Source organism: Strongylocentrotus purpuratus, unplaced genomic scaffold (genome assembly GCF_000002235.5).
Source record: "Strongylocentrotus purpuratus isolate Spur 01 unplaced genomic scaffold, Spur_5.0 spur5_scaffold_8, whole genome shotgun sequence".
Lineage (NCBI taxonomy): Eukaryota > Metazoa > Echinodermata > Echinoidea > Camarodonta > Strongylocentrotidae > Strongylocentrotus > Strongylocentrotus purpuratus.
The window spans coordinates 2,801,897-2,820,036 of NW_022145614.1; the positions used below are offsets into that span (position 1 = coordinate 2,801,897).

Below are 18,140 nucleotides of genomic sequence, written 5' to 3' on the forward strand. Positions count from 1 at the left end.
AGAGAGAAATATTAGTACACGTACGTTGCATGCATGGATGTGCGCTATGATTGTGTTCGCTGCAAGATGGATTTTAATTGGACCTCGTAACTTCTCGATCGTTGATAATAAGGAATACTCATGAGGAAATCAAATTATTGGAATACACATCTAAGGTAAATATCAATGAATTATATATATTTCTTTCCTTTTTTGAACCATCGTCTTCGCCTCGTAGTAGTAGAAGATGTAATCGTTCGCACATTGATGGCTGGACTTCAGCCTGCATCGGGGCTTGCCTGTGTCGGTGGAGGGATCAACTTAAGAAGAAGGTGTGTACGTGTGCGACCGATTCAAGGCTAGCCGCTGTTGAGTGATTGCACTTTCGCGCGAAGTTTTAAACTTCATCATGAACTTTGTCCCTCGGGCCTGTCTAATTATGAACGTAACTTTGCGACATGAAATATAATTGTTTCAAGGCTCTTACGTACGGAAAGGCGTAGAAGGAAATGGCTACAAACCAGCTGGATATCTCCTATTTGATGGAACCTATGGAGTCGGCAGATGGGTGGATTTTCTTAGTGAAAGTAAATGCTTTCTTTTAATCTTAGTTTTAGTATAAACAAATTAGTAATTAAAAAGTTAGATTTGGGCATTGGCCTCCCTACTAGTAGAGGTCATGATGAATTGGCCGCAAACGCGTGCAATGTACGCAAAAAAAACTTTTTGCGTTGCAAATTGTTACTTCACAACAATAGCAATTGGTGTAAAAAGGCGCATGTACATGTAGGGAGTTTGCTAAATTCAGCGAACTCTGAGCGTGTGCCAAAATGTACTAAACTAATCGCTGTTATTGTTATCGTGAACTCAGCATCGAGGTTTTGAATACAAAAACAGATATCCACTGAAATAATATGTTTAAAAATTACAGAACAAGGGACATGTTTATATAATCTATCTACTTCCAATGTTTGCAAAGCCAGACACATTCCTGTACTGTACAAACTAGAGAGTCTCTACCCTTGATAACGTCTTTTTTTTTTTCAATCACTCTTGTGTTCTACTGACCATTGCATTCATGTGCAGTGCAATACAGATACAGAGATGCCCTATATGAAGCCTTTTTTTTTACCATCATGGTTCCTTTTTTTGTTTTTGGCAGCTCTGCCTTTCTTGTTCTAAAATGAGATTACAATGTTGATTCTATACTGTATGTTTTATTTTGCCATGCCAAAGTACATGTAGATCACATGTCGGTTCATGTTATCATTATTGTGATGTATTTACAATGTATCACCTCCCCCTCTGTTTTTCCTGTGTTCCCCTCTCTTGGTTCCTCTTTAAATTCTCTCTGCCCCCCCCCCATCTCTCTCTCTCTCTCTTTATCCCTATCTCTCTATCTACTTACATGTACTATCTATCTATATATCTCTCTCTCTCTCTCTCCCCCTCTACCCCCTCTCTCCCCTCTCTGTCTCTATCTCTCTCTCTGTCTCTCTCTGTCTCTCTCTGTCTCTCTCTGTCTCTGTTTCTGTCTGTCTCTCTCTCTCTCTGTTTATCTTCTCACCTTCACACTGCATGCCTCCATTTCTCTATCTTACTCTCCTTTTCTCTCTATCACAGGAAACAAGTGACGAATTAAGGAGACGCTTGGATTAAGTTGGATTACCTCTTTTGACAATCAGTGAGAGAGAGAGATAGAGGAACAAAAGTCATTAACCAGATTGTGATTAGGACTTCATTTTCTGAGGAAAAAAGAGGTCAACAAACATGGAGTATTATTTTTACATGTGAGTATTACAATTTGCTCTGAATATTGGTTTGACTTTCTGTGTGCAATAATGTGGTTTCCAAGGCCTTTCTATCTTTCTGCAATTTAAATGTTCTCTATTTTCTGAACCGGTGAACCCTAACCACCATTTTGTTTGTATTTTTTGCCATATATATATTTAGCTCCTTCCTGAACAAATGGCCACTGTCTCATATCACACAAAGATTGTTCATCTATGATTGCACAAGGAAATATGAAGCATCTTTTATCAGAAGTAATTTCATTTTTAAAAGTTGTGTAGAAATGTTTACAGTATTGATTAAGAGTTAAAAAAAAAACATCATTTTTGTTCAGGAAATCAATCTGTAGTTCCTTATTTACAAATATGTCGGATGCTGGCATCATCATAAAAAATACAAATGACTGTGCACACAAGTACCTGACATATGGGAGATAGAAATGTATATAGAAAATAATTCTTGTCTGGTTGTAAAATAAAATGATAACGGGTGCTGCTAGGAAGAGAGAGTCATTTGAGGGAAGCAGCTTAAAAATATGGTCTTATAATACTTACATAGTAAAAACATATCCTTACAGGCCCAAAAAGCCAGGATAGAAATTGTTCTGTTAAATTAACTTAATTCTGCATTGTTCGAAATGGCGGATTGCGTACAATAATCTATGTGTGTAGTTTGTTATGACTATAATCGGAGTATATTAATACTCTTTGAATACTTGTAGATACCCTAAAGGGCATTGCTGCATAACTGAATTTATAATTACTGTTAGAGCTATAAAATCAAGATTGCTGGTTATGGCTGTAGATGAAATAACGTTTGTACATTGTATTTTTTCGGGATTAATTAAAACGTTTTATGGCAATCTTAGGGAGTGCATGTACATAGTTGGTTTGGGAATTAACTCTTTCACTGCCTCACTACTGGGCAATGACATCAATGGTACTTATACAACTTTCATGTAAATTTAAAAAAAAAAAAAAAAATTATAATCTCATTGAAATTTTAAAATAAAGAAATCTATTGATACACTGACTCTTTGTAGTGATAACCAATAAAAACATTAGATAATGTCTATGCTTTTCTCTCTTTTCATTTTTGATGGAAGAAATATCTGAAAGACAAAAACTCCTGTACAGTATGTTACATGTAAACAGGATATAATTTCACAGAATCTTACTATTTGTACATGTATGTCTGTGTACAAATACCCAAACACAGTGCACATAAAATATGGACTTTCTATTCATTACATTAATACATTGTACAAGGACACTACATGTTTAATTGTATAGTATACATGTGAGGTGTGAAAGTAGATGTGAAGTGTGTGGTCAGGAGATAGAGAAGCAAATACCAGGATAGTGATGTCTGGAATGGGTCCAATAGGATATGATTAAATTTCCTCTTCAAGATATTCAACCTGGTAATAGGTAATTTGAACCTCCATTTGTAAGACTAATAGGGAAACCTCTCTCTACTTCTTGCTTTAACTCAAACCTGTATGTACATGTCAGATTTGTTCATGTAGAACTTACAATGTACACAACACCTGTCCATGATAAACTTTTTGTGTAAATATAGGGTATACATGTGCATAGTTGTGTGATGTGTGCATGCATGAGTTAGTATGACCATGGACTTTAGTTGTCAACTAGTAAGTCCATGGTATGACATTATTAAAGGAAGAAAATACATCTGTGCAAACGGTCTATTTGCTAATTGTCTGCAATGATTTTCACATTTTTGTTAGAGCAATACACACATGTACATGTACAGGGTATGTACATGTAATCACTGCTAAGGAAAATTTTGTTGTCAAGAAATTGGCAGTGTTTTCTTGGCTGGTACAGGTTGCATACTATTATGTACATGTATAGTTTCTCCTGAAAATGATTTTTAATCTTATACAAAATATGAATTCATCCTTGAACATTAAAGGGATGATTTAAGAAGAAAAAAAAATGTTAATACATGTAGATGTCAATTAAAGCATGTGTACTTTAAATGTTGTGCGATCAGTTTTGTTTTAAAATGTCTGAACTGTTTAATGCAACATGTCAAAAAGAGGCAGAACCACAGAATTCACTAAACATATTATTTAATATCTCATTTTTCAAGAAAAATTAAAGTTAAGCAAAATGAACGGCTTTTGCTAAGATCTATAAACAGAACTTGTGGTGATTCTGTATTCAAAGGTTTATAGTTTGTACCAAATATTCATTGGAAATTTAAAACAGGTTGAGGTACATGTACTATACATATATAAAATAAATGGAAATAACTATTTCATTGTCTCTCTTTATAGATTGGTTGTAGTAGCCCTATTCCTAAAGCTTGGTCTCTACTTCTGCTGGTATCACATGCGACGTCGAGCTGCACTAGCTAGGGAGGTTCACATTGTAATGCCAGACGGAACCACAAGACGAGCCGTGGTAACGGGACGCTCATCACGGGGTAGAAGCAGACGAGAGGACAGACAGGTGGGTCATCTTTAAAGATGCGATTGCATTGTGAAAGAAACGTTGTGGAATTGATCAGAAAAGGTTCATCATCTAGCATATAAGTATTGGTGTGTACTGCAAGGTTCTGGAATCATCAAAATGATAAGAAATTTGGCCCAGTCTTGATAAAGTTACAAGTATTGTACACAGAAAGATGTATATGGGACTACCCCCACACACGACACATGTGTTATATCTACATGTATCAGGTCCAAATAGATATAATAATTTACCAAATATATCAATTAGTAGGCGGTTTCTTGGCAAAATTTGTATCATCACATATTAGTAAAGATTTTTTTTTTCTTCACATGATTGGTAATAAGAGCTTCCATTTTAATGTTTGAGAGGGGCGCATTTCCAAAACTGGTCTTTACCTTAAATCAAAGTTCAATGTTATTCCATGAGAAAATATAAATCCATGTATTTGTCATTCGTGGAAGACTTGTGGGAGTCTCAGCAGAAAAAGTATTATCATTATTATTATTATTATTGTAATTTTTTTTTTTTTTTTTTTTGGGGGGGGGGATGGGGATTAGGGTTGTCAAGATTGTATTTATTTGATTTTCCCTAGAGCCATTATTATGACTTGTATAACTTTTCCCAGCTACATGGTATGTTTGTTATTTGATGTGTTGAGAATCAATGGAGTGACAGATGTTAGTTATGACATGTATTCTGGAAAGATTGCAGAGTCTATATGTGTACATGTAGTGAAGTAAAATGGAATGTGTGTACATGTACATGGACAGGGTGTTATAGCCCCAAAATAAAATTTGTGGTATGAAGTCGGGGAAAAAAAGGTTTTAAAATTACTACAAAGTACATGGAGCAGACATCACCTCCTCCCCTTGCCAAAGGAAAAAAAGTTTTAAAATGATTATGAGTGCGCAATGACAGATATGATGGAACTTACATGTTAAACATACTGTAGCATATCCTACACATTGTTACCTGTGTAGACTGAGCTATGGTGAATCACTTAAAATAATGTTGTTACATCCCATCTACAAAAGAGGATCAATGACTTGCAGTGTAATTGTTATTATGATGAATATTTCACATGATGCTCCGACTACGGAAGTATTACAAAGAGGTCCAGTTAAATAAATGACACACAATCTAATTATATGTGACACCGATCTACCATTCCTACACAGTTGTGGGCTTAGTGTAGGTTTCGCATCTTGTTATAGATAAATCCAGATGAGAAAGGTTTCATTACAGATTTCCTGTTGAAAAGAGGGTTTTCTGCTGATTTTATGTACATGTATGTACTTTACATAATGATGAAGGGGAGCAATTTTAGTGATGCAATTTTTCCCAGGTTAGAAAGGAACCGATACACTGCCATGTATATTCCTAGATAAACAAATCAACTTTTGAGGTTGAGGCAAGCTGGTGTAAAATATTTTTTCAGGAAAACCTTCTACATAGTCAAAACAAAAATCAAGTCATTAATTGAAATATAATCTTAACATGTAACTCTAGGTGGGATCACAAGAAGCAAAAGAGAACATAATTTTCTTCGACTACTGTACACAGACGTGTCCCACCCCCCCTCCCCCACCCCCTCTTCCCCTATCACTTCTATGTATATGTACATGCTGTAATCTCCTGTCAGGACCTGCCCCAAACTATAAGAGAATGAAACTAGATTGTTCGAGCTTTTATATTTGATATAGTAAAAGTCATACAGCCATTGGCAATTATATGCACATGGACATAATATTGCACTGATATATGACAGTATTGAAATGCCCCCCTCCCCCCATCCCATCCAACCACTCCCCTAATACACCCAAATCCAACTACATTGTATATCACACCCCTACCACATCACACGCCCATTCCTCTTGTCACCAAAATTAATAAATCCTACATCAATTTTGTCCAGCGATAATGACAAATCAGATTTTACAGTACCAATTTACATGTACCTAGTCCATTATTATTAATAATAATAATAATAATGATACTCAGTTTTTATATAGCGCTTATTACAATCACTAAGCGCTTCCAAACTTGGAGATCATTGTCACAATACATAGCGCCTCTTTGTTTTAAATCTGGTCTCATAACATACTGTACAAAGGATTTCTCACTAGTGCATGACGTCATTCTCTAATTAGCTGGTGCATGGCAGCTAGGCTGTGTTTCTGTGGATAAATCTCATGTTGTCAGTGTTTATGACTCAACGTCATAGATATAATAAACAGAAGACACCTGCCTAGTAAAGATGAAGTCAGATTACTCCACACAAAAGATATCCATGTAGGGTCTTCATTCCAGGGTCTATTGTATTGTGTAGAAGGCCATAGAGGGTCTATTTTGTGAGCAACATACAGCAAGTAATATATTTTCAATTTTGTGCAGAACAAATATTAGATTGCTTCTTTTGATACCTGTAGAAAGGATCAGATCAAACATCAAACCAATACCCGAACAAAGAATGGAATTCCTCATATCCACTGAGAACCTTCTTTCAATTGTAGGCTTATTATACTGGCTATTCAATGTCTGAGCTACGATGTTCATATTATTTGATCTTTCAGAAATATTGGCTTCATGTACACAACTACACACACTCTACAAATACACATGTAATGTAGTGATGGACAAAGGGAAAATATTCCTCTGAGTGATAGGGAATATTGCATTGATTATTGAAGTTATTGAAGACATTGATTTGAATCTTACTGTACATGTACTGTACATTCAATTCAATCACAGTGTATGATAAAGATTTCATTTCTTTTCTGCTTGTTTGAAGAAGAAGCTCTTTGTTGAAGAAAGCTCTTCCTGACAGATAAATGTCATATATCTTCTTTAAGAGAAGGATAGCTCTCGCTAAATTTGCATTTTCAAAGCTAGGCAAAATTCTGACAAATCGAACAATGAGTATGAGGACCAGAATAAGAGTATTGAATTGTTACATATATACCCAGTACTTATGTATGGCAGTGAAACGTGGACTTTAGCCTCTGATACTAAAAAGCGTTTGGAAAGTTGCGAAATGTGGTTTTTAAGAAGAATGATGAAAATCCCCTGGACTGACAGAGTTAGTAATGAGGAAGTTCTTACACGAGCTGGAGTGCAAAGGAAAATGATACGTGAGATGTTGATTAGGCAGTTGAAGTTCATGGGTCACATTACACGTAAAGAAGGCCTAGAGAATCTTGCTTTGACAGGGAAAATTGTGGGAAGAAGGAGTAGGGGAAGAAGGAGGATACTGTGGATGGACAGTCTGCAGAAATTGTTGGAATAGAGAGGAGTGAAAGAACTGGGAGTGGTGCTAATACAGAAGGCTAGGAACTGAGGGTTGTGGAACAGCATGATCGCCAAAGTCAAACGATATGGCACTTAGAGAGAGAGAGAGAGAGATCTTCTTTAAATACCAGAGGTCTCCCACAACTTCAACCACTTTTTACACTATTCAAAATATTTTGTTTTGCAGATAATATTAAATTTCCCTTTTGAAAAAAGTGTTTAAAAAAACATACCGGTACCCATATATGGAAACATAAATATACATGTACATGTAGGTCCTTCTTGAATTTTGAATGTAATCTTTTATGGAGAATGAAGAATCACAGCATTAAACAAAAAAATTGTCTGAAACAGAGAGTAGTTTGCAAAAAAAACCACAACTGCATTTTTTTGTAGGTAATTTTCCTGTATTGTGGTTGCCAATTCGTTTTGTTCTATTTTCTCTTCAAGACTTTGAACTTTATAGTGTTTTTATTCTTCATCAGATTCTTTCCAAAACCTTTCTTGGTCAATTTTTTTATATTTTTAATCAACTAACCAGTACCAGCCAGGATTGACTTGGTAGTTGAGAATTGCATTAAAGGGATCGTTTAACAATGTTAAATCTGAGATACATGGCCCTATGTGTTATCAGTGTCTGTGATATGGTGTAATATTGAAGCCCTAAAAAAATTGCGCTTCAAAATGATCAAGAAGTGCCTCAAAAAAGTAAAAATCTTTGAGTGACCGGTTTTATCATACTCGTTTTCCCCAATAGACTGTAGTGTTATGAAAACCGTCAGGCGAACGGTTTTCAAAATTTGTAATTCCAATCATAAATATCTTGATAATCAGACAGGCGATCGTTTTGTAAAAGTCATGGGGTTCCTGACTGACCTAAAGGTTTATAATTATCATTGCATCATGAGCTAAATCCAGAATTTTATTTCAGAATCTGAGACAAAGTTACCGGATCCTTTAAGCCTTTTCCCTTATAAGTCACGAGCAAGTACTGTACATGTAACTAGAAATAATGTTGTGAATGTGCACTATAAACATGAAAAGACATTCCACATGCATGTGTACAGGCATAGAAGGATGTAGCTCATTCAAGTTTACAATCACCAGGTTTCTATTTACGTCTCTCTCACTTCATCTTCTCACCTAAATCATTTTTGGCAGTGATTCTATCAGCCCTAAATCCGAGTCTGTCCTCAGGGGCAGCTTATTATGGATCTCAATTTAATTGAAGTCCTTACACTTCATTTTGACATTAGAGGGCAAGTATTATTGCCCTCAGGAAATATTCAATTGTGCATGAGGACTCACAAGAGCACCAAGTTAAAGAGAGAATCCAGAAAATTGAAATAATTAAATTTCCGATACAGCACATTATTAAACATGCACATGTACCTTCCCTCCTCCCCCTCCTCCCCCTTCCCCTCCCTTTCCTCCTCCCCCTCCTCCTCCCCCTCCTCCTCCCCCTCCCCCACTAAAGTATAGAGTATATGATGTATAACTTATATATATTCATTTACGACATGGTCAATAAATATTTTCATACTTTTTATTATAATAAAGTCAATTCAGAAGCACTGTAGGCTTTCATGTACATGTACCGTTACACATGAAGTATATGTCTATTGTTTTACATGCACAAAGCTTAATGAATGTAGATTTGGTTCCAAGCTTCAAAGTCTGGCTTAAATCCACGGACAAAAAATGTCACTAAATGCTCTTTTATGAAAGTGATACTGATTATTTAAGTAGTAATCTGAGTATTTTGAGTATTCTTGCGATGCATAATGACATGTAAATGTCTTTGAATGTGTCAAGGTGTGTCCCGGCCCATTCATTCTTGTACTCTCCTTGTGTGTGTCTTACCAATCGCAATAGGGAGGTTATAATTATTAACGATCATGAGGACAGACAACAGCTGCACCGTTTAGATTACGCCTTGATTACTTTCCCTCCAAATTTAATTGTGGGTACACCCCAACAGTTTCCTAGGCATGTGAAGATTCTCATGCCACAGATATAGAGCAGATTCTACTATACTTCTCATTGTAGTTTCTTGGCACACACATAATTTACATGCAAAATTGCAAATACCTTTTTTTAGAGTGTTTGTTGTTAAAATCAATGACAATATGCATAAATTAACATTTTACTATAACCTGAGATGTTATAGGTTTGCCCCAGCTACTATCTATTCACAAATGTATGTCAATGTATTACAGTTTGATACCTTGTACATGTTATCTTGTATTGCAATTCTGAGTTGTGTATTTCTGACGGTGATTAACTGATTATAAAATTTGTCCCCTTCAGTGTAGATGTGATTTACTGTAATTAATTATTAGTCAACATTGAGGTATTTGTCTGAGGTATGATCATAGATCCATACATGCCCAACAACAACAACAACAACAATAACATCAGCAAACAGAATGTTCAGACAAATTTACAATATAAACCTGAGGATCACATTAATTATAAAGAAATGGTTGTACAAAGTTATCCCGACGATAGTATTAAATATGAAGAGTGCAACTAATAGGGGGAGAAAATGGGGTTGTGAAGACATGATACAATACTTCCCTTTCTTAGATTTTATTTTCAGGATGTGTCATTTACTCCAAGTCCAAAATAGTTTCTGCTAATTTACCATTCTTGGCAAGCGGCCATTCATTTAGTGGCCACCCAGTTTGGTAAGGAAGTTATATTGTCAGGAGATTCTCAACCTTCAGGAAAGCTTGGCTCACGAAAAGCTTGGCTCACGAAATGAATCCCATAAGTGGACAGCACGTTCAAACACAAGATCCAAATTTTATGCAAACATGTTCGTGTTGAAGCTCGATCTCAATTTATTTGATATACATGTACTACCGGTACATTTTTTAGTAGTCCTATATCCTGGTGTGGAATTTTTTAATGTAAAGAAATTGTGTGTAATATGGGAACGAATACATGTATGCATGCAGTGCTATAATGTTGTACAACATGTGCTTTACTAGTTCATGAAGATGATATATAAATGGTAAGGTTTAATAACCTGCCACTCCAAACACATTGGATATGAGACAGAGATCCTAAGACAGCTGCATCCTGACTCAATCTTACCACGCACCTACTAGTCTGGCATCCAGGACAAATCAATTTCCTATAGATTCTCAATAAAACTATATCAGTTTGAGAGACGTACTGTACACTGTACAGATACATGTACATGAACATGATTGTTTCATTTTGGCAAGGGAAAATATAATGGTTGTTGATATACATTTATGGCAGATCTATGTTTCCTTCCTACTAAACGCATGTGTAACTTACATGTAATTATGGGAGGGTCTAGCACATGTTGATACCCTCCCCTATTGTTTTCTTTCCCTAAGATGTGACAGCCAAACTTTTATTAAATCAACTGTTGCAAAGTTTACTCTGTATTAATATTGCATCCTCTCATTCCTCTGTGAGTCACATTGGAAAACTGCCAGGAGTCATTCCTAAAACCAGAGTCCAATGTAATAATCACAAATCAAATGAAAGTGGGAGAATGTTCATGTGAAATATGGATCACTTTGGGATTCAGATTAGCAGCAATGCACGCCCACTAAATGTTACCCAGATTTGCAATGTTGTTGATGATGTACAGTAGTTTTTCCAGTGTTTTTAAACCCTCTATTTACATTTAGGTATTGTCTGAAAAGGTGCAAGTCATTGTATTATTGATTTCAAAATATTGCAAGTAACGATAGATGATGTTTGCTTTAAAACAATTTGTTAGCATTATGTCTGTATGTATAACAATGCACAAACCAGGAGTAAGTAAACGTCTGCAGTTGCTACATAAATATATATTAGGCCTGTTACTTGTACATGTATGAAAGCTTCTCATCATTAAAAGTATAAAATAACTCATACTTAATGCATCTTTCTTGTTCTATTCTTGCTCTAGATCCTAGCCCATGCAGACACACTCCAGCACAGTGAGAACCAAGGCTTTGAGGAGAGACCTGCCTACCCCCACGTCATGACCGGAGACGCTCCAGTAGGGGCTTTCCCTGAACCTCCTCCATACGCAGGTATAATAGGAGGCATGGGACAAAGCACTGAATGGAAGCTACCCAAATATGAGGATCTACCTCCACCATATGTGAACCCAACCCCTACTGAAACAGGTATGTTTATATAAACAGTGATGGGGCCGGCCAACACCAATCTGGGTCTCAAATCTATGGTTTCTTATGAAATGAATGTAATCTTAGGTTTTTCTTCTAATTCCTTGTCTCGGGACCCCTGGACCCCGTAACAAAAAGCTCAGCGATTGATCGAACAATTGATTTTTGAGAATGATTGCATTGATCAATATCTGCAATCAACGGCTAAGCTTTATGTTATGGGGCCCTGGTCTTGACTTCAACACTGGATTATAATGAAGAAAAAAAAATAAGTAGAAGTTAAGGAGATTAGATATGAAAGATGAATTTTATACATTGTAGATGAATTAATAGAAAAAAGATGTATAATTAATATTTTATGCAAGAGCTAGAAATAAAATAGTAGTAATAGTAATGATGTTCATTTTTGTGTAGTAATTTTCATATTATAATTTCAAAAATTCTTATGGACTTCCACAGTGGTCAGAGAGTAAAAGATTAACACATATACCGTATAGTAATATAGGAATATAGACAGACAGAAAAGACAAAGGCAGATGGACAGACATACATGGATCTATACTCTAGATCCAATGTTGGTAATACCGTAACTTGTTTAAGCCTACCCTTGAAATACAACACAAGTCATGTTCATATTTACATGAGCAGATTCGGTTGAATATTGTTCGTTCAGTCAGAATTGCAGGTTTCTAATCCTGTTATGTTTTCCTTCTCTGTCCTGTTCCTTCCTCAGGTCGCAGTGCCTCAGAGATTACCACAGTGCCTATGCCATCATCACCATCAGCACCACCACCATCATCGATGCCGGTAACAGATACCACTCAATCCTGTTACCCTCCCCCTCCTGCCCCATCATCCCCTCCACCACCCCACTATACAATATCAGCCACGCCAACCTTAGATGAACAACGAGCGCAACAAACCACAGACCACACATCCTTACGATCACCAGCAGAGTTTCAGAACTCATGAATAGGTTGCTGAACATTACTCTTATCTTTCCTTCTTTTCTTTTTTGTCATGGTGTGTAATTTTATAGTCTTTTTGTTGATCATTTTCATGAAGAAATTTGGGTCAGGGATTCAAATTGAAGTTCAGTACATCACATCCCTCAAAGTTAGCAGTGTAAAGCTGTATCATGAGGGCCACACCTGTACAGTTAATGGGTGAAAACTCCTGTTGCCTCTGGTAGGCAAATAGACACAGGATTTCTTTTGTTGAAAAGCCAGCATGATATTATGTTATGTCTGCTAGATACTCATTCATGCACAAGCCATTGTTCAGTACATTGTTTGTGCGTGTGTTTGGAATAAAGGTAACTGGGGGGTTCTTGCTCATGTCGGGAGAAATCATGTTGTTTGAAGAAAAAATATATACAGAACAGGATCACTGAACCATCGCAGCCATGTTATTCCTCAGCCAGATAATGCCCTGCAAATTTTTAAACAGAGATACATGCTGATGTCTGGAAATGATTTATATTACTGAGGTCCATAAATGGGTGTATTACAATCTCAGTATTACATTCTTTGTATTTGCATAGTGTTGTTGATCACATGGAGCCATACAGTATGTTGAGATTATTGGTATTGAATCTTTGTAGGAATTTGGTAGTCAAATTGGCAAGGTTGTGGTCATGTTTGTTTAATAATAATAATAATAATGAATGTTATTTGTATAGTGCATATCACTAACACAAAGAAAGTCCCTATGCGCTTGTTTGTATGAGATCATTCAGACTAGCTACATTTCTGCTTCCTTATCTGAACAAATTTAAAGTAAGATTTGTGTGCAGTCAAAGCTGCTGAAATCAACTGCTTTTCTTTCATTATCTTTCTCAGTCAGACCTGCCTTTAACAGTGACCACGTGTATATAAAAACCTCATTTCTTGTTTCTTTTTAATTGGTCTTTCTACACTCATGTAAATGCATAAATCTGAATGTATAATGGCTGTAAAAAATTTCTTTTACGTAATATGTAGCTTAAGCATGTGAAATTTGTTTATAAAAGACTTGTTTTTTGTTTGCCTGTACTCATAGCCAAGTACTTATCTCTCTATTTGTTTTACCGGTAAGCGATGTTTAGTAACACTTTTCTATTGTCTCAATCTGTTACTGTGTTTTTCATAACTTTCCTACATGTCTCAAGTGATGTCACATTTAAATGCCATTGGCATTGCACAATGCAATACCGGCTCACCAAATGTGAGTTAATCAAAAACAACATGTCATTTCAAGAACATTTGAAGAACACTGTACACACAGTCAACTATTTGCATTTCAGAACAGATGGTCGGTGCATCATAACAAGTTCATGGTAAACATCTCTAAGTGGAAACAGTCACAAATCAGAAAACATGTATTGACCAGGAATGATGATCATGGTTTGCTTGATTTCCTTCAGTTTAATGATGTTATTTTTGCCTTAAACTGAAGAGAAAAGAATAAGTGCAACAAGTGAATATTTATAGTAATATATAATGACATGTTATCAAAAGGTGTGTGTTTCTAATCTATCATGGTTTTAATTCTAATTTATGTGAAGATTGAGAATATTGCATTTGATTATAGCCTTGTTCTTGAGGTAAAGTCACGATTTGTGAGAAATGATATGAACAAAGATTTCCTCAGCATTATCAAACAAATATTTCTAAGTCATCCCTTCGCTTCCGCCTACTTAATACATCTCAACATAAATTTGTAGTTTATAAATTTTCAGGCAAAGTCTGTGTCAAACAAGGAAATCTTTATTTAGACACTATATCATCATCTTATTTTCAAATTGTTGCACCTTGCTTTCTTCTTCACAGATTTGTCTTTAGATTTTACTAACATATTTTAAAATTGCATTGTTTCTTTAAAATGGTTTACATTTAGTTTGGGGATGTTATATTGAAACTTGTACATTATTTCATCGGAATTCTTTTATTTTCTTAGTCTTTGTGCATTTCCTTTTCTTTTCTGATCTTTGTATCAATACTAATTGATGATTCTTCAATTATGATATCCTGTGTTTAAATTTAATAAGTTCATAGTTTTATATATTTTTTAAAGATGAAGTGTAATTTTTGTAAACATGTTTGTAAATATGGAAATAATGTGCCACTTGTGGCAATAAATATACATGTAATTGATGTATGTCTATGTATTAATTGAAATGCTATGTCCTTTAACTCATTTTCAGTATATTCCACATGGTATATGAATGGTTTGCTCCCACAGGCATTTGGGGGAAATACCAGTATACTTCTATTCTCTGCCATTTCATGTATATTTTTCCTTTTCAATTCCATTCACAATGTCCATGAATACATGTGGGGTATGTTGGTTGCTTATGGAAGCTTGACATTGCATTAGTGAAAGAAAATGAACTGTGTACTAAAAGTCACTGTACTTTTACTCAAAAGTTTGAAAGGGTAGTAGGCTTATATATTTCAATGTTGATGCCAGACAAAATGCAGGTACATCATATTAATGATTCCTGGTTTGTGCCAACAAACTTATGAAAGTTAAAACCTTCATAACTCAATAATGAATGCTCATTTTTTTAACCACCAGTATAAATTTCTATGACCTTCATACATAATACATGTAGGTGTATCACGGCCTTAAGTGTTTGACACTAATATGTGTAATATGCAAGTCTTTACATTGTATGTATTGCTATTCACATAAATCGCATAACTGTCCATGACAAGTAATGTACAGAGAAAAAAAGAACCTTAAATTATTGCTTTGACATATCGTGCAAATCCAAACTGCTTGCATTCTACAATGTCTTGTCAGTTTACTCAATATATCTAAGTATACCAAGTGAATAATAATGCTCTTGGAGTAATGAAAAAATCTTCTCATTAAAATGTTGTTTTGCTGTCCAGAACAAGAAGAATACATTATATTGATTGTTCCTGCAATTTGAATTCAGTTGTGTTTTCAAGCCAGGTTTCATTTATAGAGACATATGACATTTCTTTAGCCTCTTGTCATTTATGTACAATGTACAAAACAAAGTCCATTACATTGAGGATCTACTCACAAAGATGATTTAAACTCCAAACAATAGTCCAAAAAGATCAAAAAACAATTGTTTGGGGGGGGGGGTGTGGTTTTTTCCCCCTTAAATAAGGATGTAGACCAAGATTTGTTAATTTAAAGAGAGAAGAAAAACAGAGTAAGGGCTAGAGCAGATTTGTTGAGCATTTTTCCCTCAGAGTTTGATTGTTTTTTTCATTGTAAATTTGCCCAGCTGTGGCCATCCATATTACATTTAAAACATTTAAAACATTGGACAAGTGGGATTAAACAACCATTGTGTTTCTGCCTACGGTATATGTACATTCCAGTAGGTATGACATTCTTCATGAGTAACAGAGTCTTCAAGATCAATTAATGTTTTATGTCGAGCAGGCTGTGGTTGTCTGGGTACCGAGTAGTCTATTCTTAGGCAATAATAGACAACATGACGACACAGGAAATGTGATTAGCGTCACCCATTCGTAGATCATACATCACCTACATAGCAGAATGCATCGGGGTAGTGCCATGTAGACGCAAGATTAAGGGTTTGGGAAGGGGCTAGATTAGCCTGTATGGTTTGATATTATAATGTTATAATATTTTATTATTTTGAATACAAATGAGCGCCATACATGTATGTGCACAGTCTTCCCATCATGGTGTGTATACACTATGATATACATTTACTTTGTGTTTTAAAAGCCTGTGTAATCTAGCTAATCATATATAGGCTATTGCAAGCTTGTATATGTGGAGCCCCACAGAATACCCCCCCCCCCCTATTTTTTTGTGTATCTTTGACTTATTATGTATGACACGAGTATATTTCTAGCCCCCACAGTCCCTCCTCTTAGTTGATTAGGTACCCCCTCCTGCGAGAGTGGCCTCACCCACAACTAACCTAAACACACCAGCTGGGATACCAGGAGTGGCTTCTCACTTTGTTTTTGCCATGCATCCTATAGTCAACACCTTTCTTATTTTGTCTTCCTTTAATAGGTAAGAAAGAATCTTATATTATTCAATTGTGTTATATTCTTGTTGTTCATAATATGTGTATTTCTAAACTATTAGCTTCACTATTCACATATCTTGTATTACTGTGTAAAAAGAGATATTAATGATCTTTGCCAATGACTTGTTGGATTATATGACATGTGGACTATGAGAGGAAATATGAGAAATGCCATGTGGGGAGAGATAATGTCATTGATGAACATAGTAATCACTTGTAGAAATGATAGGAAAGTATTATCGTGTGTGTGAGATTGATGATTATGTTGTTTGATTTAGACAACATTTTAAGTAAGTTTTGAGAAGAGAATATACTTTATTACTGTCAGTATATTTGTCTTTTGCTCGATATTCATGTGTATATATATATTCTTAGCCAAGGACATGTGCCATTTACTATGCATTATGCCAAAGCACATTGTTATATATTCTAGTTCGAGTTAGATACAGTTTGAATAGCGAAATGAGTTGTTCAAGTCCAGATTATCTTTAACTTTCAGTATTATGGTATGAGTGAGTGTGGACGCACCATGTGTACAATACTAGTGTGTTATTAGGATATGGCAGTACGTTCAATGTGAACACAACTTCTTATCAGAGTTCTTAATCCCCTCTCCCCCCAAGCTTGACCATCCACTGCAATGCATTACACGCACACAGTGTAGATAGAGTATATGCTATACCCAAATGCTATGTTGAGAAGTGTTAGAGATAGAATGTGTTTGTTTTTGACCCATGCTGGAAATGGTATCTTAGGCGGGAATGAAAGTTTGGTAGAGTCAGCAAAATGAGAAGACAAAGGATTTGAGTTGGGGAATACACTTGTTGAGAAACACATGGTCAAATTGTCTAATAGTTAGCTAGTGATGGATGGGTTGATGAAATATTGTAGTGGAAGACTTGCATAATCACTGTCTGGAATTCATTGTATTATATTGTTAGGAATGATAATTCAGGTTAAATGTTATTTGGAATTACTCTCTCTCTCTCTCTCTCTCTCTCTCTCTCTCTATATATATATATTATATATATATCTCCCTCTCTCCCCCCCCCCCTCTCTCTTTATATTCTCTCCCTCTCTTTCTCTCTCTCTCTCTCTCTCTCTCTCTCTGTATGGTTCACCTTTTTCTTTCACTCTCACTTTGCTTTGTAGATAACCATGAAATGAATATATGTATTTAGTAAAACTATTGGTTGTTGTTTAGAATTAGAATATGAACTGTATGTGAAGATGAGATTATACAGTAAGAGGAATTCGTAATATTGGTTGTAAGTTTGTTAGAGCTATTAGTACAGACTGCAGACTAAGACTATTTGCCAGTTCTGTGAATATTGTAAGGAGTTTAGGATATAAGTTGTTGAAGATGTATCTTTTCAAGTTCAGTAATCTCGCTGAAAAAGATAGTAT

The 18,140-nt window shown here is 35.5% G+C and overlaps 1 protein-coding gene across 1 annotated transcript; it reads left to right on the forward strand.

Moving 5' to 3' along the window:
- The first annotated feature begins 1,583 nt into the window (after nt 1-1,583).
- On the forward strand, nt 1,584-16,426 carry LOC100889268 (leucine-rich repeat extensin-like protein 3). Its single transcript, XM_011676754.2, has 4 exons — nt 1,584-1,769; nt 4,076-4,250; nt 11,479-11,701; nt 12,435-16,426. Exons 1-4 carry the CDS (start codon nt 1,750-1,752, stop codon nt 12,671-12,673), a joined length of 657 nt encoding a protein of 218 aa, XP_011675056.1. The 5' UTR covers nt 1,584-1,749; the 3' UTR covers nt 12,674-16,426.
- Nucleotides 16,427-18,140: the final 1,714 nt, after the last annotated feature.